The sequence below is a fragment of the Quercus robur genome, chromosome 12 (genome assembly GCF_932294415.1).
Source record: "Quercus robur chromosome 12, dhQueRobu3.1, whole genome shotgun sequence".
Classification (NCBI taxonomy): Eukaryota; Viridiplantae; Streptophyta; class Magnoliopsida; order Fagales; family Fagaceae; genus Quercus; species Quercus robur.
Genome location: NC_065545.1, coordinates 38,881,163 through 38,907,417, shown reverse-complemented (window position 1 = coordinate 38,907,417; position 26,255 = coordinate 38,881,163). Strand labels below are relative to the sequence as shown.

The 26,255-nt window shown below is 33.3% G+C and overlaps 1 protein-coding gene across 1 annotated transcript; it reads left to right on the top strand.

Moving 5' to 3' along the window:
* Positions 1–7,413: 7,413 nt before the first annotated feature.
* Positions 7,414–25,983, top strand: LOC126708486 (uncharacterized). The gene is made up of 7 exons (XM_050408279.1): positions 7,414–7,515; positions 16,913–17,014; positions 18,053–18,217; positions 18,361–18,414; positions 18,502–18,648; positions 24,638–24,729; positions 25,911–25,983. The coding sequence occupies exons 1-7, from the start codon at positions 7,414–7,416 to the stop codon at positions 25,981–25,983; spliced, it is 735 nt and encodes a 244-aa protein (XP_050264236.1).
* Positions 25,984–26,255: the final 272 nt, after the last annotated feature.

Below are 26,255 nucleotides of genomic sequence, written 5' to 3'. Positions count from 1 at the left end.
GTTCAGGGGGCTTGCAAGTTTGGCCAGTTCAGGCCAATAAGCCTTAGTAACTTCTGCTATAAGGTCATATCTAGAATTGTAGTTGCTAGAATTAGACCACTACTAGAAAGAATGGAAGCCTTCGAAGAGCTATCGACGTTCAAAGTATCGTCGGAAGCGGTATAAAGAGCAACACGAGAAGTAGTGGTCTAGTGAGAAGAAAAAGTGCAGCGAGAAGCATAGCAGCCGTCGCCCAAGCAAGGGTGGCAAGGAAAGGCGTTGTTACAAGTGCTACAAGATTGGTCACTGCGCCAAGCCTACTGCGGAGCTCGCCCTTCAGTTTCCCCTCTTCTCGGAAATCAGAGGAAAATCTCTCATCTGATGACCCTGAACAAGAAGGAGCTGCTCTCGATGTGAGATCAGCAGCAAAAGAAAGAAGAGGAATTGGATGCCCCAGAGCAGCAGCCCCCGGATAAGCCTTAAAAACACACACACACAACGGACCGGGCACAAACAAAAGAAACAAGAAAAGGGCCATGATGATGATCCTATGTTCGTTTTCGCGCTCGAAGCAACTAGGCTATCAGGGATCCACGGCCTTTCTTCCGTTTCTCAATATCAAGAATGATGAAGTGAAACTCGAGTGGCCTTCATTCCAAACAGGAATATAGCAGAGAATATTCTTCTAGCCCAAGAAGATGGTGCACACTTTCTCATCTTCTAAAAGGAAAAATGGTTATCTAGGCTTGAAACTGTGAAATACACAAGCCTAGAAAAATGTTTTTTGGAAGTAAGACACAGGTTGATATATCTAGATAACCTGTGAGTGCACAAGAAGTGGTGCACACTTGGGCTAGAAGTGGTGCACACTTTTTGGAAGTGAGACACATTTTGGAAGTGAGATGAATCTAGATACAACACGAATCAAGATTGGTTTCAGTCAATTTACTTTATAAACTTAATATATTAATGTGTGTCTATAGTGAAATACACAATCTTGATTAATGGTGGGAAAGGGCTTGAACCTGCTAGGGGGCTAAGGTAGTGAGATCCATTATCTCCCTACCTCTTTATTTTTGGCAAGTTAAGTTTTGGCAAGATTGATTAACGAAGAAAGAAACCAGGGCGCCAAGCAAGAGTAAGTGAGAACTTTAATGGGCAATTTGAGTAAATATTGTGTCAGGTTTGGGCAGAGCATCAGTATGGATAAGTCTGGGTTGTTTTCATCAAAAGGGGTTCATGTCCAATTCTTAAAACATGTGCGCAATCAATAGGGACTAAAGAAACTCAATCAGAATGCAAAATACCTCGGGGTTCCACTGTTTTTTACTTGATGCAGAAATAAGACTTCAATTATCTAAAGAAAATCTTGATAACAGAATTGGAGGCTGAAAGCAAGACTTTTGTCATGGATGGGGAGAGCAACTTTAATCAAATCGGTAGGCCTTGCCACTCCAACCTATACCATGTCAAGTTTCTTAGTCCTAAAAAACCTATGTGAGGAGATGGATGCTATGGTGAGAAAATTCTAGTGGAAACCAAAAAAGAAGGGCAACCATTGGGACCAACTATGCCAAGCAAAGAGAGAGAGAAGAGTGGGGCTCAGACAATTTTATAATTTCAACTTAGCTTAACTTACAAAGCTAGCGTAGTGGATTGTTGAAAGAAAAGAATGCCCGTGTATCCAGAATATAATTGCTAAATACAAAGTGGGAAGGAACTGGCTAGAAAGAGAACCACCTAAAAAAGCCTCATGGTCATGGAGGAGTGCGGAGAAAGCCAAATCTTTACTGACCTAGGGAGCCTACAGATTAATCAGTAATGGAGAGAGTACTCTCACTTGAGACGATCCATGGATCCCAAACTTACCTACTTTCAAACCTGTCCCAAAATCTCCAGATTATAGAGATAAGTGTTTAGTGGTTTCCCAATTATTAAAGGCGGATGGATCAGAATGGGAGTAAGCAAAACTTCATATTTTGTTTGATTACCAAACAGTAGATGCAATCAAGAAGTTGCCAGCATGAAGGGGGAGTGGTTAGGATAGTGGATTTGGACAAAGGCTGCAAATGGAAAACAATCAATAAAATCAGCCTACTGGGATTTAACAGCCTCAAATGTTGGCAGTTCCACTGTTGTGAATCTTGTGATGACAAATATTTGGAAAGCCAAAATACACGAAAGACTATAAAATGCCTAGTGTAAGATAATAAATCATACTTGGCATTTTATAGTTTTTTTTTTTTGAGAAAGAAATCAAGTACTTTTATTAATGTAAATGAGTTACATTTGAATACAGAAACGAAGCAATATGAGGTGGAACGTCTTCCATCCAAACTTGAAAATTTGGTATGCATATAGCATGTTTCGCCAAATTATGAACTATACTATTGCCATTTCTCTTTACATGAGAATACAACACTTTCATAGTTTAATTTACTAAGATGGCAAGAAAAGCCCCCACAAATAAGAAAAAAAGTAAAAGAAGCATAAAAGTGGCGGAAATCAAAGATAAATATCTAAGACTAAGGGCATAAATAAACTCAAGAGAGAGAGAGGAACTAAATCTTGGATGAACAAAGGACCTAGAAACTCAAAATCCAAGCTTAAGCTTATGCCTCAAATGCTCTGCTATAATATTTACTTCTTGATTGCAATTGGCAAATTAGTGATATTTAATGCAATGTTTGAAATGACAGAGTCCAAAACAAAAATATCTAGTCTAGTGAAGATAACAAAGAAAATAAATACAAGTATTGTGATTGTAAGTCATAGAATGCTGAACATCACCATCTTCTTCCTCCTAATTATCAAGGTGGCATCCAATCAGAGAGATGCTCTCTCGAATGCAAGAGTAAACTCCAATCAGTGTTGGTGGTCTCGACATTCGCATCCGCAGTCCTCGTTGTTGAAGCTTCTTGATTCGAAACTTGTACACCATGTAGACCATCAACATAATGATGGCAAAAAAGCTGACCGCGACAACAAGCGGACTGCAATAATGACGCCAGACACTGAGTTCGCTGCGCTCAAACTCAAAAGGACGTGAAGGAATGACATCATCCATGTCAAAATCTGCAAAAGGAATATTAAAATTTCTTTAAAACTTGTTTATATGATATGATCGTATGCTTGAACTACCAATTGACACCAAAGAAACTATTATACAGAGTCACAGACCCATCAAGGAACAAACTGATCAAGCTTAATTGTTTAAACTTAAAAGAATCACAACTTCATACAATTTCTGAAATTCACCAATTTTTTACAAAAGAACCATTACCCCAAACAAGGTTGTTAAAATTGGGATCCTACGTAAGATTATTGAAGGTATGTGAAATCGTAGATCGTAGGATCGGATTGCGAATCGTAAGGTCCTATATATTTTCATATTTAAAGCAAAAAACGCATTAATAATAACTTTGTATGTTGAACAATCACGTAAATTTTAAATTCATCCATAAAAAAACTAAGATTTGCATCATATGACGTAATTTGCAGATCATACATTGCTAAGTCTATACTAACGAAACAAATATAATTAAGTTTTGACCCAATGTATCTATAAAGTTCAATAAATGTTTAATTAGCAACCAAATACCAAAATATTTATCAAAACATATGGAAAATATTTTCCAAGTTCTAAGTTCCAAGTTTGAAATCCAAAATAAGTTAGCAAATGGAAACTAGCTAACTACAATATGAAATCCAAAAGCAAGATGAATATTAAGGTGAAGTGAACATTTAATTATTCCCATTCTAAGATTTTTATAACCACCATCCTAAATTCCTAATCATCATCATCCATTTCATCATCTATGTAGACATTATATATTTGTATACTAGAGTTGCAAAAGACATCAAGATACAATTTCATACTCAACTATTCAAGTTATACCACTCAGCAACAATTAAAGAACATGCTCAAAAAAATCAATCAATCAATATACAAATACAAGCATAACTAATAAAATTATATATAAAAATATATTTTAGTAATATTAGAACATAAATTAGTATATTGATCAAACAAATTTAACAACATTATAGCTTAAAAGGCAGCAAAGCCAACATCAAATTCTTTACTTAGAAATGATGAAGCATTCATTCATTTTAATTACAAGTGAACTAGAATCTAGAAAACATTTGTTTAGGTTTTACATATTTTTATAAAAAAAAAAATAAAAAAATAAAGTTATACCATCACAACATGAAAATATAAAAACCCTTAAAGTTTCATCAAAACAAAAGATTTATCCCATAAAAATAAATAAATAAATAAATAAACCAAAATATTTTGTTTTTGGTAGGATCGGTAGGATCCCATATGATCCTACTACGATCCTATATGATCCTACATACGATTCTACCATTTTTACAATCCTAGTGCGACCCTAAATGCTTTGGTGAGGTGGGATCATAAAATCGTGCGATCTTACGATTCAGATCGTGATTTTGACAACCATGACCCCAAATATCCAAATACACATTTGAAAGTCCACATATAGCTATATATATTCACAAACACATACATATATGTACTCTCAAAATTCAACCAGAACAAACAAGAATAAATCACAACTTTCACATGTAAAAGATTTATTTTACCTAATTAATGAAATCAAGCTAGAACAGAGGAGTGCGGTGGCCGACGAGGGAGAAAGGCAGAGATGAGATTGAGGTGAGCTGCGATTTGAGTTGAGTACTACGGTGGTCAACGATGGAGAAGGGCTAGGGGTGTGCAGCCAACCCACCGATCCGCCAAAACCGACTCGACCCAACCTAACCTACCGGGATGGGTCGGTTTTTAGGGCTTGGTGGGTTGGGTTGGGTTATAACATTTGTTTTGATAGCAGGTCAGGTTAGGTTTGGCTCATAAAATTCCAAACCGGACTCGATCCACCCATATATTTAATATATATTTAAAATATATTATATAATTAATAATTTTTTTTAAATAACCAGCTCTTCCTCCTATTCTATATAAAAGCCAATAATAATGTATATTAGTTCATATATTAATGTATAATTGAGTTGGAATATTAATTCATATATTAATGTATATTTTGTTTATCAACTCAGGTGGCATGTGTGATATATTTTTTTTTTTGCTCAATTTAATAATAATAGTAATAAAAAAAAGTTGTCCAACCCATGGGTTCAACCCAACCCAACCCGACCTATGTGGGTTGGGTTAGGTTGGACTTATGTGATGGGTTGAATTTTTTTTAACCCACCATAGTGGGTTGGGTCAAAAAATCCCCTCAACTCGACTCGGCCCGACCTATGCACACCCCTAAAAAGGGCAAAGATGAGAGTGAGGCAACTGAAGTAGTGAGGTGAATTTGAGAGAGTGAGCTTAAGGAAAGACTGAGGGTTTAGTTTCTATTTTAACCCTTTGAGGAACCAAAATGACGTCGTACAGGGAAAAAAACAAAAGACGTAGTGATTTAACTCCAAAATGGTGCCGTTTAAGGCTTAAAAAAATGGACTTGTGAGAGCTGCTAGGTCGGACCACGATTCGTACGGGTCCTTACTTTTTTTTGCATAAGACGGTTCTTGATGTTAAACAGACCGCAAGAGTTAATAGTTTGAGGTTTTCCCGGTCAAACCATTTCAAAACCATGTGCACCACACCACCATTACTGATGGTGTTTATTACTGGTGTCACCACCACTGGTGGCTAGCAGGTCCCTTCCTCTCTTTCTCTCTAATGTCTTCTTCTTCTTCTTTTTTTTAATTTATTTATCAATTCATCCATTCAAAGTGTGGACACACTGGGGAATCGAAGGCTAACTCCATATAACTTCAAATTGGACACGTTTTGTTTCTAAGTCAATGAAAAACAACTTGACCATATGGTAACAAAAAATTGTGCCTCTCTACTGTAATTTGGAAATATTTATGCGACATTAGGGAAGAGTTAGGTCCAAGTTTTGTTACAATTTGTACACACACACACACACAAAAACCCAATTGGGAAAATGAATAGCCAACCAATGCATGGCATAGTGCTAAGCATAGTTGAAGTAGATTTATCTATGGTCAAAGCTGATTTGTGGCAGGTGTTAAAGTTGATAGCTGAGATGAGAGTGGATGAAAATAGTTTTAATTGAAGAAATGGTGGAGAAAGAAAATGGGGAAGTTGATTATGTAGTATAAGGTGCAAACTTGACATTGTTAATTTTGGTAGAAGCTATGATTGATGGATTGTAATTAAAGGGACAAAGACCCATTTTTGCAAACTATATGTAACCTGATAAGGGGAATTTTTTGAGAAAATAAAAGTTGTTGTTGATCTCCAAAGACCCGTCAGCTCTATTATGCATACTGACGACTTCACGCAAGATGAAGCCATCAATCTCTAAGCTGAAGACTTCACAAAAGATGAAGTTGTCAGTCTCTAAGCTGAAGACTTCATGCAAGATGAAGCCGTTAGTCTCTAAGCTGAAGACTTCACAAAAGATGAAGTTGTCAGTCTCTAAATTGAAGACTTCACACAAGATGAAGCTGTCAGTCTCTAAGCTGAAGACTTCACGCAAGATGAAGCCGTCAATCTCTAAGTTGAAGACTTCACAAAAGATGAAGCCGTCAATCTCTAAGCTGAAGACTTCACGCAAGATGAAGCCGTCACTCTCTAAGCTAAAGACGTCACAAAAGATGAAGCCATTAAGCTGACGACTTTATCTTCTGACCTGTTGGCATCTACGCCTAGACAGGGAGAAAGCTGAAGGTAGGAAAGGATCCCACGGGATATGTGTATTAATGAGTGATAAGGATAAATTTACAATATTAGAATCACCAATGAAAAGGGATGAAGTGAATATGGATAAAAATAATGCTTACTCATATAAGGCATAAGCTGACTGTTACATGTAAAACCGTCAGCTTCCATTAGTAGGTGTCAACAAACAAAGTGTAGGGAGTTCGCAAAACACACCTGAGGGCAGACACTAGTAAGGCTGAAGGATGTAAGGTAAGCTAACAACCCTGATGCAAGTTTACTTGCTGCTCATGATTGCATATATAAGGAAATGTCTTGCTCTCCACATTTGGCGCTACTTAAAAGGATTCCTATAAGGAAAGGATTCTGCCAAATACGCCCAAAGAAGACTCCTATAAGGAAAAGACTTCTAGTCTAAGGAAGAGAGGTCAACCCTCTACTAGTATAAAAGCGTTAATACCCTCATCAACTAAGGTACGCATAATTCACCCCAGCTCTAGTACTCTAGAGTTGTAAACAAGATATTTCTCTAACTTGACCGTTGGAGGGTATTTGGCCGGTACCACACCGGTACTCCTCTTAAGGTCTTCAGTTTTTGTGTTGTACAGGTTCTTGTCAAGAGCACGTGAGGACCGTGTGGCTCACTGGTGATTTTTTCGGCATCATCATAACCAATGGGGTTGGTGATGAAGGGATTCGAGGGCCTATAAATGGCTAAGGGAAAGGTGGTAGTGGAAATGGACTATGGTGATCATGGTGAATTGGTGATCATGGTTCTACCTGAAAATCAAATTGCACTGCTCAAAACTAAAGTAAGCTTGGAAGGGATTGGAATATCGTTTGAAATAAAATCGCAAGAAAAGAAAGATAGTACTGATATACGTCAATTTTCTCTTTTTAGAGCATTAGTTATTGAGTGCAAGTGAATTTTTTTTTTTTTTTTTATCAAGGAGTGCACTTAAGTGAAGTCAATGTAAACACAGGGAGTAGGTGAGTGCAGATATAAAAATCTAGGTATGTAAAGGATAAATAAGTTGTGTGTGTTACCTTGTTGTTTCGTTTCCCTTTGCTTTGATCTGCGTTATTGCCTTGCTTCTTTATTTTAGCTGTTCTTCTCTTCTGTCCGTCGTACCTCCTGAGCAATTTTAGGAGGGAAAAAATTGGCCTTTGCCCTTTTTAAAAAAGCAATCCAGCATTTTGCCCTCTTTCCCAAACTAATTAGGGAAATACCCCTCTTTTGAAACTCGATTTTCTCAAAATCGAGTTAAACCCTATAGTGGCGTTTTTAAGGAGCCTATAGTGACATTTTAAGGACCTATAGTGGTGTTTTGTAACTTGATCTCCATGAAATCGAGTTATAGGTAAAAAAAAGAAAAAAAAATTGCATGTAACTTGACTTTATGGAGATCGAGTTAAAAAACGCCACTATAGGTCCTTAAAACGTCATTATAGGCTCCTTAAAACGCCACTATAGGGCTCCTAAAATTTTTTTTTTTCATAACTCGATTTTGAGAAAATCAAGTTTCAAAAGAGGGGCATTTCCCTAATTAGTTTGGGAAATGGGGTAAAATGCTGGATTTTTTTTTTTTTAAAGGGGCATTTGCCCATTTTCTCCATTTTAGAAGTATACTTCTTTTTTATTTTTTTGGGCTGTTGTTGTTGCCTTTTAAGTCTTTAAGATCAACCTTAGCTTGATTCTAAAAAAAAAAAAAATCAACCTTAGCTTAGTCACAAAGTTATGGCATTTTTATTTTTTTGTTCTTCTAATTTTTCTGTAGCACATGTTCTTTCCCTAAATCTGGATCGACTATAAAGTCTATGATGTGTATTTTGAATATTCAGAGTACACATCATAGACTTAAAAAATCAAAGATGAAAAAGTGCCATGTCAGCTAAAAATTTGAAACAAAAAGAAAACAAAAAGAACAACTGACTCTCTATCTCTCTTCGATTATTTCTCTCTTCAAAAAATCAAAGATCAGATCAAAAATTTTTTTTATTCCAAACTGAAATTTCATTCAATTCAAAGATGAAAGTACATTAATTAGAAAGACAAAGAAGGTACAGATTGTAGAACATGCAATACCCCCAAATGGTTTTGTACCAAGGTGGTCGATACCGTACCAGTTCATGTACCGGTATCGAAACGCCAATGTCTTTCGGTACAGAAAAAAGCTTTAGTTTTGTAATTTTTGAGTTTTTGTAAGGGCAGAATGGTAACTTACTTGCATTAACTTATTAGTATTATTTGTTTTCTTAGTATGCAATGAACAATTAAGTTTTCTGTCTTTTGTATTTTTTCTTTGTTTTTTTGTTTTTTTGTTGATGCTAAAGTCTAAAACCATGAATAATTTATTCTGAATTGAGGTCATGTTTTATGGTAAACTTTTATATTTATTATAATATATATATAAAATTGCAGTAAACCTAAATAGTATACCGGTATTGACAGGTACCGAAATATATAGTTTCACTAGTCAAACCGGTACAGCCTCCAATATGAGATTGACTCCCTTGTTTTGTACCCTTCCAAATTTGCGTATTGGTGTTCATTAGGCCATTTATACTAGTTTATGAGCTACCTTGTTATTCTCTAGCTAGGTGTTGGAAATTGGCAAATCGGAAAGCCTTGAATAATATGATTAATTGACCTCACTTCTTTTCAGAGTTTATGGCTTGATTCATAGTTAAAGCATCACTTTCAAAAATTGCTTTCGAAACTCCTATTTTTGGAGCCAACATCACCATAGATCTATGTAGTTTTCTTACACAAATCCAGCTAAAACCATAAATCTAAGCTCATGTCAATGAGTGAGTAATAGAGAGATCTAGCCAAAACAACAACAACAATCAAAACCCATATAAGTTGTTGGGTTTGAAAGGGGTGGATGTGGGTGGGTCGGCCACCATGGACCCATTTCTGAACAAGGGATAGAAGGGTTTTACAAGTGGTGAAGGTAGTGGCGTGTTTGCCTATTGCGGTGGCTAGACTGGTGGTGTTGGTGGGGTTGCGATGGCGGTTGGGAAGAGAGAATGAGATATTAGAGGAAAGAGAGGGAGAGGTTAGAGAGAGAAAGATTTGGATTTTTTTTTTTTTTTTGTTGCTTTTTTAAAGCTAATTTGGCATTTTTTATGTTAACTAAAAATTTTAATATTATTTTAGAAGCCACATATGCACACCATTTGCCACATAGGAATTTCTGTTAGTGAGTTAACGATATGGACCAAATTGACTACAAGTTAAAAATAACAGGGACCAAATTGACTGCTACAAAAATATAGGGACCAAATTGATTGTGACCCTAGAATGTAGGGACCAAAATAGTGTTTTTGCCTTTATTAATATAGTCTTTTCTATATTTGATATGCTTGATGTTATTTATTTATTTTGATATATATATTAATATGATTTTGGGTTGATATAATCGGTTCTATTTGTTCTTGTGTCTTTATTTTATTCTTATGTTATATTAACATGTTATTTAAGTGATGTTACCTTGAATATTAATATTTGTTTTGTTTAATGATTATGATTCTTGTTTGTTGTGTTAACATGATTATAGGTTAGTTTTATGTGGTTCTTAGTTTAGTACTTAGGGTTTCTAACATGCTTATTTTTTAAGACTTTTTTTTTTTTAAGAAACAAACACACACACACACAAGGGAGAGAGAAAGGGGTTCTAACACAAAGGAACACCACAACTCCATTCAAAAGCCATGATAACTTTTAAGGGAGGGAGGAGTGAGTTATACATTTTTTTTTTAATACCTTTGTTTGTTTAAATTTGCAAAAACGTGATTTTTCGGATTTCTGTATGAAGGAATAAGAGACAAAATGTTGCATCTCTAGTTTAGTTTGTGTTATATATATATATATAGGGTTGGGTTCAAGTTACACTTGGTGTAACTCTAAACAATGTTACACCACTCAATATTTTTTAATTGGATGCGAATATTAATAAATCCACCGTTAGATTACATTATTTTCGTATATTCTTCATGCTTGCAAAATTTCAAGGTGATCAAATATTAATAGTCATGTCATCAATCAATTGTTAAGATTCAATTTTTTATAGTTTAAAATAATGCATAAAAGATGACTTTATAGAATAAATGGTAAATAGCATCCAATTGATATGAAAATTGGTATGCATGTTAAGAACATGTAGAACATGTAATTTAACGGATGGATTTTCAAAATATTAATTTAATAACAAGTTATTAGAAGGTGCAACATTGCTTAGAGTTACACCAAGTGTAACTTGAACCTAACCCATATATATATATATATATATATAATAGGTTGTAATATATTTACCAAAATGTGCCTATTGAAAGGTCATAAACCTTCAAATTTGATATACCAAAAGGTGTCTATTGAAAGGTCATAACCTTTAAATGTATATATGACATTAATTTATGTAGCTACGTGACACAATGAAGAGCGGTCAACAAAAAGTCAAAAGTTTCGCTTTTATATTATATATAGATTATTTATGTTTAATTGTTTTCCATGTTTGTTTTAGTCTTTTTTCCATGTTAGGTTTATTTTGTAGTCTTTCCTTATGTGTGTAATTTAATAGTTATCTTTTTCTTTTTTAGTATATATCTTTTTAATTCTGTTCTAACGTGTTTCCTTTTCTGTTTTTATTTGTTTCCTATAATGTTGTGATGCAATCTTTACCATGTTGTGTGTGTTATTCTTTTAAGTGAATGATGTATGTTTAGGTTAAGGATTAGAGTTCTCTTAATAAACTCTTTATTTAAACATGTCCTAGGCTCCTAGCAACACATAATGGAGGCCAGTCTACAAGCGGGACAGTCTTGGGTGCCTAACACTTTCTCAAGTCATACCAAAAAATCTGATATACAGATCTATGCATGTAAATACTAAAAGGCCCAATTTGGTTCCTAGACCTAAACTAGGTGGCGACTCCCAATTCCTCCGCCACCAATCCATTCAGATGAGGCATACTTCCCAAAGGGGGACAAACCACGCAGCGTGAGTCAGGCGCGAGAAGGTGTGCTCACACATAGCCACGTAGTTTACTTAACATATCTTCCCTTTTGCCAAAAAAAAAAAAATGTATTTAAGGGAATTTTGGAACAGCTGAAAAGTTAATCCAAAATGGATAGTAGGTTGGAAAAATTATAGAATACTAATACGTACTCCTGGGGAAATTATTGCCTAGTCCCGGACTACAAGGTCAGCATGCTGACCTTGTAGTCCCAGCCAATAGGAGCATGCCAGCACATTAAAACTTGCTTATCTCAGTTGAATTGCCACATTAGCCCGTGTTGATGATCCTAACATCTGTTTAACCATGAAACGGTGAAAGCAAATTCAAAATTTGGGAACGTGAATGGTGGGCTCAGATTTAGGTTTAATTAATGTGCTGCAAATTTCAGAATCCATATCTCTCTCCATTTTCTCCCTTTTCTCTTCTCTTTAGCTCACTTTCTCTGTTCATTTTCTTGATTTTTTCTTCAGTTTCACCAAACTTTAAAATCCCTGTTTCTACCATACTTTTCTGTGGGACACCCATGGCCGAATCTCCATGGTTGCATCAGCCACCAAGTCCCACACCACCACCACCAGCTATGCTTGTCCATGTGACCTCCTATCTTAAAGCTTTCTCATCTCTCTCTCTAGCCCAAATGTGGCTGATTTATATTTGATTTGATTTTAATGTTGTTTTTGAAATGCACAGATGATGTTTGTGAAAATACCTATTAAAAACTTTGTTTCCAAGGATTTATAGAGTTTTATTTGAGAGCAAATATATCACCACAAATAATTAAACATTCTTCCAAAACATAAATTAAATCAAAACAAGACAAAACAAAATATACCTTTATCACTTTCTAAGTCCAGTATTTCTACCATGGTTTTACTTGAAACTAAAAAAAAAATCGTAACTTGTTCCTTTTTGTCCGCCATTGTCTTCTATTGAGAGCTTATGTTGCTGTCAATATTCTTTATGGCTTTTAAGCCTTTGTCTTCTACTGAGAACCCTATTTATTTTATTGATGTGGGCCCAAACCTTTTAACTGAGAGTTCATGAGGGCATGCGTGAATTTATTGAAGGAGTGCCCCTATTAAAAATTTCCAAACGTTAACAAGAGCTGGTAGTCCTGCTGAAATAAACAAGTTTTAATGTGCTGGCATGCTCTTATTGGCTGGGACTACAAGGTCAGCATGCTGACATTGTACTCCAGGACTACACAATAATTTCCCGTACTCCTGACCCATAATTCATGTAAGAGGGGGAGTACGCATTTATGGTAATCCGGGAGTAATCAATAATTACCCATTATAATGTATTTAAAACGGGTAACAACAAAAGAAGTGACCTTATATTTGTAATGACCATTAAATCTATAATAACTAAAACAACTAATATTTTCCTAATGATTTTTTATTTTTGGAGGGGGGGGGGGGGGTGGGTGGGGAGGGGTGAGCATTAAATCTAATAATAATATATTGCTTATAATAGTTACCAAACAAGGCTCGGTTTATGTCTAGTAAGTTACAACACGTATTTATAGGTTAGGAACATGGGAAGATGAATCAAAAGGACGGTAATATTGTATGTTGAGTGCTGGCTTACGAGTAAATATGGGTTTACATCTCTTAGTAGTTCTAAGTCTTTGTTTGTGCTACAAAGCTGTTGGAGAAGGAATAACCAATGTGAAGCCAATTCAGGTACTTACATTTAAGTTTTTAAAAACTAATATCGTATTTAGAGATTGTTTTCAAATACTGTACAATGTTTTTATTCCTGGTGAGACCTTTATATGTTTACAAGCAAAAAATCATGCTCAAAATATGGGAGAAAATGGGCTTTTGCCCTTTTTAAAAAAAAAATCCAGTAAATTTTTTTTTTTTTTTTTTTTTTTTTTTTTTCTGAAACTCGAGTTCCATGAACTTGAGTACTTTACATGGAACTCGATTTCCAATTTTTTTTTTCTAAGTCCACGTTCGCTATAACTTGATGTTCCAAAAACTGAGTTATACATTTGAAACTAATTAGGGGCATTTTGCTAGATATTTTAAAAAGAAAGGGCAAAAGCCCATTTTCTCCTTAAAATATGTATATGTTTCGTTTCGTTGAAGGTTTTTTTTTTAATATCTAAAAGCATTGATATAAAGAATAATTGAAAAAAAAGTACATAGTGGTATGTATAAGTAAATTACAAATTTCGATAAATAATTCAATTTAGTTGCATAATTATGTTGTTTTGATTGAAGTTCTTATATATGAAGGTTTTTTTCAAGAAAAATAACAAACAATATTATTCATTTATATTTTTATTTATAATTTTAAAATTTTATTTTTTTACTAAATCATATGTGTGTAGAAAAAGGCAGTGAAATTTGTCTTTTGTTTTAAGTATATAGGAATAAACAGATACTGTCAAATACAAAAAATATTTTACTCAAACGGAGCATTAGTATTTATTTTTATTGATCTAACAATTAACACAAGCTATTTGGATAAGAGAGTGAATAATTATCCAAATGTAAGATTGCCTTGATATATAAATAGAAATAAAATTTGAGATGTCAAACCATCAATGACATATAAGACAGATATAGTTTTAATGGTAATAAGCATATTTATAATTGACACTAGGAAAATCCAGGCATGCATTTCTTGATAAGAATTTGTTTACAAATTTAGCAGGAAAATATAATAAATTAGATTACTAAAGTCAATTTTCTATTTTTCTCATCTACTTGCTTCAGATATATTAAAATCTATTGTTATATTAACCATTTTTATTTCAAAGATCCAAGACTGATTTTTTTTTCTTTCACTTGTACAGCAAAGAGATGACCGTGAATTTGATTGCGTGGATATATACAAGCAACCGGCTTTTGATCATCCTTTACTTAAGAATCACAAAATTCAGGCACCACTTGATCTCTCATATTTTGTTTTCCTTTATTTTTTTATTTTTCTAAAAATTAAAATAATGTTCTAAATAATTAGGATTCCACAATATCTGCTTAACAAACTTCTTGTAAATAAAGCCCTAAAGTTAGGATTTTTTTTTTTTTTTTTTTTTGACAAATGAGAGTATTCAAACCTCTTCAAGTATCTATATATTTCTTTGAGAATATACAGTCCCCCCATCCCACACACACTAAGTTATTACATGGAGTTTTGGATATCATGAGACCTTAGAAATTGCTAAATTGACTCCTCAGGGTTAAGTTAGAATTTCGAAAATGATTAATTTTATGTATTTGACCGTATTACTTAAAGTTTTTAAATAATTTATAATTTGGAACACCTAAATAGTGGATAGCAAAGAGTGATAATTTTCCTAATGGTAGCAATTGTATAGATTATTGGTAGACTATGCAAATTTATCATTCGTGAGTGCCTTATTTTATAGAAAAAAAAATCATAGTTTGTCATTTTTTTAATGTATTTTTTGTATGTATGATGCAATAAATTTATTTGATGTTTCATTTTTCAAATCATATACTTTATGATACAACTTATGTTCTTAAAATTATGTATCTCCAAATTCTACTACAAATATAAAATTCTATTACCATAAAATTAAAATAAATTTAAAATTCATTTTATCAGTCAAGTCTCAACAATTAGCGATCACACTCTAAAATAGGGATGTTCACCAAACCGTACAAACCACAAAAATCGCACAAAAACTACTCATAAAATGAAATAACCGCACCACACTGCAAGTAACAATGCACCGCATCGCATGATGCAGTGCAGTTTGCAATTTTATAATAAGAAAATCGCACAAACCGCACCACACCCTCTCTATATATTAATATATTTATTTATTTTTAATATTAAATATATTATTAATAGTTTAATAACCTTAATTTTCAAAAAAAAAAAGTTTGATAACTCTAGCAAGTGTTGACTAAAGAAAGCCAGCCAAAAATAAAGAAAAAGTAGCTCAATAGTTTAAAATTTGGTTCAAAATAAAGGGAAAAATTAGTTTTGGGCTAGGTAGGAAAAGCCCAAAATTTGAAAAATATGCCGAGTTCAAACCGTTCGTACCGCATCTTATACATCGCACCACACATGTGACCACAAAAATAAGATACAATGTAATTATAGTTTCAGCTAAACTGCATCGCAAAAGGCTATGCTAAAATGGCCAAAAACCACACCGCAAACACCCCTACAACATTCTTTATCATCTATCATCAAACCAAAACACCAATCAGTTTTTGATGTAGGCGGGGATTGAACCCCAGATATCTTATAAAACCATCAGAGACTTTACCAGTTGAGTTAACAAGAACCCACAAAATAGTATCTTATTAATTGTTAATGAAAGCAATTAATTTTTAAATTAATGTCATTACTTTTTATAGTTGTTAGAATCTAATTATTTAATATCATTAACGTCCTCTCGATCAAATTTAGATCTTCTACTCACTCAAAAGAACTATATTACTTCTCCGTTGTTCATAATTTTTTTATTACAATTACTTTATTCTTATTTAATTTTTAATTCGTGCTGAGTAGTTTTATTTTATTCTAATTATATAGAATTTTAGTTCATTTAAATTAATAGAAAATAAAATTAATTTTTATCTTAATTTACCAAACTTCATTTAAAATTAACTTTCACAAAAATAAAATTCCCTCCAACTTAGTTCATAAAATTATTTGGATCCAGTTTTCCCATTTTCTTATTATTTTAATGTACAAATAATTCAATTGAAGACTTAGAGTTACCCATGGGCTTACCTAACTGTACCGTGGGGCGTGAGACAATGACTGCCACATGCAAGTCTCCTTTTTTTTGTCTCAAAAAAAAAAAAAAAAAAAAGACTTAGAGTTATTACTTTGAATAAACCTCAAATGGACAGCTTACAAAGTTGCCAATTTGGGTTGTGTTGGTTTGGCCTTCGCTCTCACAGCCCAAAATGCCAATAGCAAATGTTGGAAATATTCAGATAGCCAAAAAGATTCAAGTTATTTGCTTGAGAACAGTATCTTATTGTGATTTCTAGTTTTCTATGGTCTTTGTCTCCACAGTTAATGTTGTTCTGCACATATTGCTTAGATACCTGTGACTTGTACTAAGTAAACATTTTTATTTTCTCTCTTTACTTTTATTTTTTTTGGGTGTGTATTTTGTATTTACCAATTTAGATTTAACTTTTATTGTTTACTAAACTAACATGCAATTAGTTTAACTTTACAGATGGCTCCAAGTTTTTCTGGAAATGTGCTGAATAATTACGACACCAAAATTGGTAAATTTTCCAAAATTGGCCTTCAAGATGAAGGTTGTCCACCAGGAATGGTACCTATTATGAAGATTAAATCCAGTCACCTAAGAAATGAGTATTCTCACTCAAAATATCATTCTAAAAATTTTACAGACGATAACCCGAGCCAACAAGTAAGTTAACTATTTATATTCACTTTTTATTACTATAAAACACAAATATATTTAAATGGAATATTCCGTACGTGCTCAAATTCTTATGTTTTATTTATTTTTTTCTTTTCTATTTCAATGACCTTGTGGTTTTTTTGATGAGAGAAAAAAAAAAAAAAAAAAAAAAAAAAAAAAAAAAAAAGACCTTGTGGTTTAGTGGCACTTTTTTCACCTAACCTATATCATTTTCATGTCATACGATATGAGTGACCACCTGTCTATAATGGAAAAAATCCAATTTAAAGACAAAACTTGGATTTTGACTATGAATAAACGAGGCTGTCCTAAAAGCATCATTTGTTTCTTATACAATCAACAACGTTTGAGTTTGTGAATATAATAATTGGGTAAATTGTATGCTAAAACTCTATAGCATACAATAAATTTTACAGGTAATATATATCATTAGCTAATATTATAAGGCCAAAAGGTGTTAGTGGAATTATAAAACTCTTAACAGTTGGCATTACAAATGCTTTATAATGTAGAACATCATTAGTCTAAAATAAAAAATAATTAAATTTCTTGTAGGTATATTTTTTTCTCAATAATTATAATCTTCAAAATTTAACATGCATTCTACGATTCGAATGCAATGTTCTCTTATTTATTTGTTTCTTTAAATTTTTGTAACCACCCTCCACTCTCTGGATATCAATCTATACCTACCAGTATCACCTCCTAGTTAACATTGTCAAATCTTTAAATGAATTTTTTTGGTATGTCATGTATTGACATAAAATGATAAAAACACTGAATTTTATAGGGGAACTTTAACATTAATAAAATATAATTTTCTAATTCACAGTATTTAAATGGTGGCTATTGATGGCACAATTATGTTAAACTAGATGTAGTTCATAAGCTAATTCTTTTATCTTTTCTTTTTTTGGTTTCTAGTTTGCTACATATCACACAAAATCGAATAATAGAATTAATCATGGTGCTCGGGCGATCATCTCTTTGGAAAATCCAAGTGTGGAAATGGGCCAATACAGTATGGCTCAAATTTGGGTTCAAAAGGGACAATTCAATGGACTTGAAAGCATACAAGCCGGTTGGGCAGTAAGTGACAAAATGTATTTCTGTGTCTCTTGAATAATCAGTTCAATATACATAGATTGATGTCATTAATAATATAACCTTTCTTTATATTCCATATTACACTGTTAGAAAGGATTTTTATATCATGGTATTGACATTCATAGGTGGATCCAGTGTTATACGGTGATAGTCGTACACGAATAACAACATATTGGACAGTAAGAACCAAATCATTTTCATTCTTACCTATAGTGTTTATAAGTACTTTCATGAATATATCCCTACTTTCGCTTATATGTTTACAGGTAGACAACTTTGGGAAAACTGGTTGTTTCAATTCTGAATGCCCTGGGTTTGTACAAGTGCATCCTCGTCTTCACCCTGGTTCGCCTTTCGCCAATATTTCTGTATTTCAAGGACAACAATTCGTTACTGATATTTTGATAGCTCAGGTAATACATTGTCCATTAAAGTGAGAAATCATGCTATGATACATCATTCTTTTATTATATAAATCATTTATGATATTATTTTTCATTTAAAATATTTACTAATAGAACTTCAACAAAATTGTAAGTGTCATTTTTTTTCTATATAGGATAGAATTTCAACTTATGACGGTTACTTCATAATGATTGTTTTTTATCATCAAGCCAAGACAACAAATTGTTTTTGGTGTTGACGGAGTTTGAACTCCGAATTTATATTTACTAACAAGATATTTTACCAATTGAGCTAACATAAACTCATAGATGTCATTTTACTTTACTAATAAAGCCAATATATTTTTTTAAAACATAACGAATCACACCTATATCATTAGACAATGGTTGAAGGGAAAAGAGAATACTATGTCTCATTAAATAGCCCAAATACCTAAGAGACAATCCTATGGACCAAGAAAAAAAAAAGTGGAAACAATCACATTGATAGTAATTTCTCATAAAATTATATGTATATTATAATTATTGAAAAAAAAATACTAAACCAAAGATTTTTTGCTTAAATGCGAAAATGTTTGTACTTTTTGATTGACATTGAAGCACTCAATGAGAATTTGTTTTGTAGCACTCAATGAGAATTTGTTTAATAAAAGAAAGTATGATAAAGGAAAGATTCAAAACTTGGATGCATTTATTTTTTACCTTAAATTTTTACTTATGATACACTAAGTGTGCTCTCTATAGTCACAACCGATTCACCAAAACAGAGACATAGACTTTGAGTTTGACGGTAGAAAGTGAAAGCGCAAATGATAGAATCAATTTATGCTCTGTTTGTTTCAGTAATGATGTTTTCTAGAAAATTAATCGTTTTTCAAGAAGCATTTTCTATAAAACTATCTCATTTTCCAATGTTTGATGGTAACTTTAAATGAGTTAAAAAAAAATAAATAAATAAATAACCCTCCTAACTTCCCTTATTTAGCTTACCGTGAGATAGAGTTGTTTTCCAAAAAAATTTAATGGAAAAAAATTTCTAAAAATAAGCCATACTTTTTATATTGACCAAAAATAATTTTCCTCTAACTTATCTTTTTTTATGCGACCAAATACTGGAAAACACGGAAAATTATCTTTACACAAAGTTTTCCATCGAAACAAACAAAACGTTACAAAAAAAACACTGGAACCTTTTTTTGCTTTACCACATAATAAGTACAAAAAATAAAATAAAGGCTAGATTGCAAACTACACCCTTAAAGTTTGAGAGTGTTTGAATTTTACACCCAGAAGTTTGATGGTATTTGGATTTTATACCCTGACGTTTCAAAATTTGAATTTTACCCCCCAACATTTTAGGGCTGTTTGGATTCTATTCCATAAAGTTTAGGGGCATTTGGATTTTATACTCTGAACTTGAGAATGTAAAATCCAAACACTCTCAAATTTTATGGGTAAAATCTAAATTTTGAAATTTCAAGGTGTAAAATATAAACACTCTCAAATCTCATCCCTAAAGTTTGGGTTCAATTCCATGTTGCCCACATGTTACAAATCTTGGCTCTAGTATGTATATGCTTGCATTGATTGGTAACAGTAATTGCCCAGGCCAAGCATACACATGTCTTACTTTATACTTATAGCCCGGTAGCATGCATACACCCACACCTTGGCCAGTACTATAAAGAACAAAGTTTGGAGAGAAACCCTTCAAGGTTATCGTATATCTCTTTTTTTGGTGTGAATTTTGAAAATTTAACCGCTGCAGTTTATGTGTTCCTTATGTTCTTAACATGCATATCAAATTTCTTTCAAATTAGTTGTTATTTATTATTCGATCAATAAACTTATTTTTTTTATTCACAATTTTAGATAATAAAAACTTGAAATTTTAACATTTGATTGATGACGTAGCAATTGATTTTTGATCTTAAAATTTTGCAAGCATGAATGATATAATAAGAACATGCAATCCAACGGTTAGATTTTCAAAATTCACATTCAATATAAAAATATATGATAAGTTTGAAGGGTTTCTCTCCAAACTAGTTTGGAGAGAAACTTTGTTCATTCTTAACATATATATCTGAAGCTACCCAGTCTGCGATGCTTATGACATCCCAGTTCGCATGCATAATTGCACATTTATGTAGCAAAACCTTGTCCTATTACTATTTGTACAATTTTGCATCCCTACCCACAAAAAAATCCATATATGAAGCTACCCAATTTGCGATGCTTATGACATCAATTCACATGCACAATCGCACACTTATGCAACAAAACCTTGTCCTATTACTATTTGTACAACTTTGCATCCCTACCCACAAAATCGCATTGTTATGTCACTGGCTTTTGATTTGGTCAATTTAGTAGACCTTGTCCTAAAATCTCTCTCTCTCATATAATATGAGATTAAGCAGTGACTTTGTTCTAGAGAAATTTAGATTTCTCTTCATGTGATTTTGGTGAGAGAACTCTTTGGGTGTATTTGGAGTTTAGATTTTGTGGAAGTGCCTTTGTGTTTAGTGCTTTCAGTGAGAGAGCTTTATGGGTGTATTTGGGGTTTGGAACCCTGTAAATCTTTATGCTTTGTGTAATTGTCTTTTCCATTTTGCATAACATACTATTATTTGGTTACACACCTAATAAATAAGTATCAAATGCATGTTTCGTTGCATTGTAGATGTATTAAATAGTAGCTTACATGGCAAGTTTTAATTGGTAGAACATAAAATGGAACACAAAAAGTGGTACAAAAGATTTGTATTATTTGCTTTCCTACACTCTGCTGCAAAAAAGACTGCTAATTTGTTTGCTGCTTCTAATAATGCTTTTCATTTTAATCAAAGTCATTTTCATTTTATTTTAGTTAAATTTTTCACATTTCAATGATTTTTTCTTCTAAATTTTAAAGATAACATCTAAGACTTATAGTATCAAAATATTCTCATTTGTTGACGTTTCTTATACTTCATGCAGGATAAAACAAGCGGTCATTGGTGGTTTACACTGGATAATCAAAAAATAGGATATTGGCCCAAAAATATTTTCACTCTCTTAGCCAATGAGGCTCGCTTTTTTCAATTTGGGGGCGAGGCATATAGGAATATAAATAAGCCGTGTCCACCGATGGGGAATGGTCATTTTCCAAGCAGGGTTTTGAAAGAATCAAGTTATTTTGTACAAATGCAATCTGTCAGTCCAGCATACAATTTATTGGATATAGACCCCATTATTATGGATAAGACCATTAGCAATGTAGGATATGACTTGGTACCTTGGGGAAATCAAGGTGGAAATTTGAAAATTGCCATGACATATGGGGGACCTGGAGGGAATTGTGGTCAATAATAGTTGGTGTATGCAAAATACAAATAAGTTGGTGTATGCAAAATACAAATAAAAGGAACAAATGTACTTGGTCTTATGCCTATGACACAAGAGTGTTCAATGGCCTGTTTGGATAAGTTGTTTTAAAAGGTACATTTTCAAAAAATAGCGTTTTTAAAATGAGCATTTTGAAAACTCAGTTTTTAAAGTTACATTTGAGCATTTGGTAAAACATGTTGCTCTAAAATTGTTGTTTTGAAAAAATTACAAAAAAGGACACGACAGGCTATGCTATAATGATAATAATAAGAGTAGTAATATATATTTTTTATTTAATAATTCAATAATAAGAAAACGTCCCATAAAATGGAACCATATTATAATAATAAAAAATTACACAAGGACACCTAATTTTTATCTTTCCCAATGTCTGTCTCCTACTACCTCAAGCTTCTTCTCCTTCACTTGTTGGGTAGCTGGACAAAAATCCTCTACTGCCAATCACATGGTCCGCATCTAACCTTAGTAATTTCTAAAAAAATCGTTCAATTGCATCCAAGTTTCTCCAGAGTCATCTTCTTTGCGTCACCCACAACCTCATCCCATACCAAAGTAATTTTTGCTTGCGCTCCAATTTTTGCATGCCCAAAATATTCAGTTAATGAAAAAAGCTAGAGAGAAGAAATTTCATCAAAGCCGAGCAAAATTAGATAGTGACAAGGCCTAGAGGAGATAGATGATAGCAAGGTTGCGCCCACAGGTAGCAGGCAAGACATTATTATTTGAGGTTATTTTAGGAATTTCAAGCTTCAACCAACTATGATAGTTGCGTTTTTTACTTGGTTTTTTAAAAAGCTATCCACCGTTGTGCTTTGCAAACGTGAATTTTCAGAGTTTTAAAAAACGTAGGGCCCGTTTGGTTATAGAGTTCAAAAATTATTGTTTAAAAAGATGTGAAAATTGTAGTTTAAAAAGTGTTATTGAAATACATGTTTTTAGTGTTTATAAAACAAAAAAATGTGTTTGGTATCATGGTTTAAATAACATGTTTCAGTGTTCAAAAACATAAAATATGTGTTTGGTATGTGTGTGTTAGATGGTAAAAAAAAGCTGAACAAAGTACAAAATAAATATTTTTTAAATCGGCAAAGTACAAAAAAAAATATAAAATATTGTTTAAATGCTGCCGGGTTGTGTCTGTGTGGGTGAAAAAGCTGACCGGTACTGTTCAACTTAATTACAAAAATGCCACTCAGCAATGGTTTTTGTTGTTCAAAATCAGTCCCAAGCTTATTTCAAAAACTATTGTTTTAAACATATGTTTTGAGCAATATTTTTTAAACAATACTTTTTGAAATCAATGACCAAACATATTTTTTTTGTTTTTGAACAATATTGTTTAGTGTTTAAACACTAAACAATATGTTTTGAAATCAATGACCAAACACCCTCGTAATTTTTCAAAAAACGTAATGCCAAACGCATAGCTTCTAGTGTTTTTTTAAATAAAAAACGCAAGTTTTCATTTAGAAAACGCCCCACCAAATGGAGCCAAAGAGTAATAATTTGCTAATGGTAGGGGTTTATGATGACTATGGAAGGGTGATTTGACAGTGAATGACTGTTTTTTGAATGGTAAAATAAGAGTTTTAGTATGGATTTCATGGGTTTTTGGGGATGAGTGGCTACTTTAGCAAAAGTACTCCAAAATGACACTCTAATAAGTACAATATTATTAGTGCAACTGCATCAATTGATGCAAAGTCTCGCAAAATAGAAAAAATTTACTCATTTTACACATTTTGAACAAAAAAAAATACCCACATCAGTGGGTGTAAAATTGTGCATTTATGCAAAATTGCTACAGTAACCGTGCATATATATTGTAGCTGTGCATATCATTATTTTATATATTTTTTCTCTCACCTCTCTTCTTTCTCCATTTGACTTCTCTCTTTCCCTCTCCCTCTTCCTCTGAACAGAACAAAACTGATCGACCACCGACCACCTAATTCAGCAACCCACCACCACCCAATCCAGTAACCTACCACCACCATCACCATTACAAGATTGCAATACATAATAAACCAACCAAAAACTCAAAGGAAAATCAAATAACCCATACACGGACACACAATAGAGACGTAGAGAGGGAGAGATCTGACCGAGATCAACTGTGGCAGAGATCAGTTGTGGTGGGTCTTTCTCTTTCACACTTTCACTTCACTGACTCCCCCTCTTTCCTTCTCAACCTAGGGTTTTAAAGACTTGGGCTTTGGTATTTTTTTTTCTTTCAATTCCATCCCCCAATTCCCAAATCAAAACCCAGACAGCATAAACAATCACAGATCGTGTTTCATTGAAGTGGGCCACGTATTCAGCGACGACTTGATGACCAATAACAAAGCCAGAGAGACAATTTGAGTGAGTATAGGTACATTGTACACTTTACCAAACCAGAAAAACACCATAGCCTACTTGACAACTTCAGAGGGAGCACAGGGTAAAAGACTAAAAAGTCATGCGCGGTTGTTGATCTCGGTTAGAGAAACCTTAAAAATTCAAGTTCTTGATCTTGGTTGTTGATGATTTTTGAAGGTTTTGATGGTGTTGATGATTTTGATGATTTTTGGGGTTTGATGATTTTTATTCTTTGTTTGATCAGTGGGTGAAGGGAGAGCCTGATGATGGTGCACAGTCTGCAGTGGCTATGCTTGATGATGGTGGATTGATCGTTGATGGTGGCTTGGGTTGTGTGTGAGTGGATTTCAAGAGAAGAGATAAGTGTGAAGAGTGAAGGAAATAATAAAAAATTGTAAAAGAATGAATATTTTATTGAATAAATGTGTAGAATAGACAAACTAATGTGGGTGTTTTGTAAAAGGGCAAAACTTAGATACAGTACCTTAAGTATCCCTTTTAAAATTGAGCCACCTGTCTTATTAAAATAACTTAGCTAATGGTGTTAACACCCTCTCTTTCTCTAATTCTATTAACTATATACCTCCATCATTTCACTCTCATCTCAAACTTGAAGATCTCTCCACCACTGAATCTCCATGGCTACTGTCAAGGGCGGCCACAACAGGCCACTATTAGCCACTCTCATAGTCTCTTTTGGGTTTTCCCTTCTCGCTGAAGTCTAGCCTAGGACCCAAGGCTAAAAGCCTAAAACCCATAAGCTTTGCAACCATCGGAAGCACACCGATGATGCGGTGGCAGCCAATCGTCCTCCTCCTCCTCTTCTTTTTCTTTGTTTGTTCTTTAGTTTTCCTTTAATTTATCTTTTCTCCTCTCCTCGTTTGATTTTATGTGGATTGGGGGATTGGGTTTATTTTGGTTGTTAGGACATGATGGTTTTGGTTGGATTCCAAACATGGGATTTTTGGGTATGGTCATTCATAGATCTGTGATTACATGAAATTGTTCATTGTTCGTTCAAGTTCTTTGCTTCTTTAACTATGTCCCTAGCCACAGACAAGAAGCAACAAACCTTTAGTTGACAACGCAGTGCACATAATTAAGTCAACCTTTTTGTTCTTCTAATCTTGATTTCTGATGTGCATGAAATATATACAATAAAGTACTCACATATCTACATATTTAGCCTTACTTTTATGTTATTTTGTGACTGATTATATAATATCTTTGTGTTGCAGGTAACAAGGGCTTTACATTACATGCAAAGTGGGGCTAGGCCAATTGAATCAAGCCAACTTACATCCAGATAGGCATGAATTCAAGAAAAGACCAACCCAATTAAATTTAAGTCTAATTGGAGTAAGAAATCAAAGAAAATTTGCACCAAATCCAAGTCCAATTCGGATTAGGATTCCAGCCTGCATGAAATATATACAATAAATTACTCACATATCTACATATTTAGCCTTACTTTTATATTATTTTGTGACTAATTATATAATATCTTTGTGTTGCAGGCAACAAGGGCTTTACATGCAAAGTGGGGCTAGGCCAATTGAATCAAGCCAACTTACATCCAAACTGGCATGAATTCAAGAAAAGACCAACCTAATTAAATTTAAGTCCAATTGGAGCAAGAAATCAAAGGAAATTTGCACCAAATCCAAGTCCAATTCGGATTAGGATTCCAGCCTGCACATCAGTTAGTATTTTTGGCATAACTTTTGGCTCAGATATCCAATTGAGATGATTCAAATTGGGCTGGAACTTTAACTTAAAGGGCTACAACTTTTTAGTTACCAAAAGTCAGAATTATGAATTTAAATGGGCCAAAATCGTCGGTTAAGTGAAGCCTAAAAATC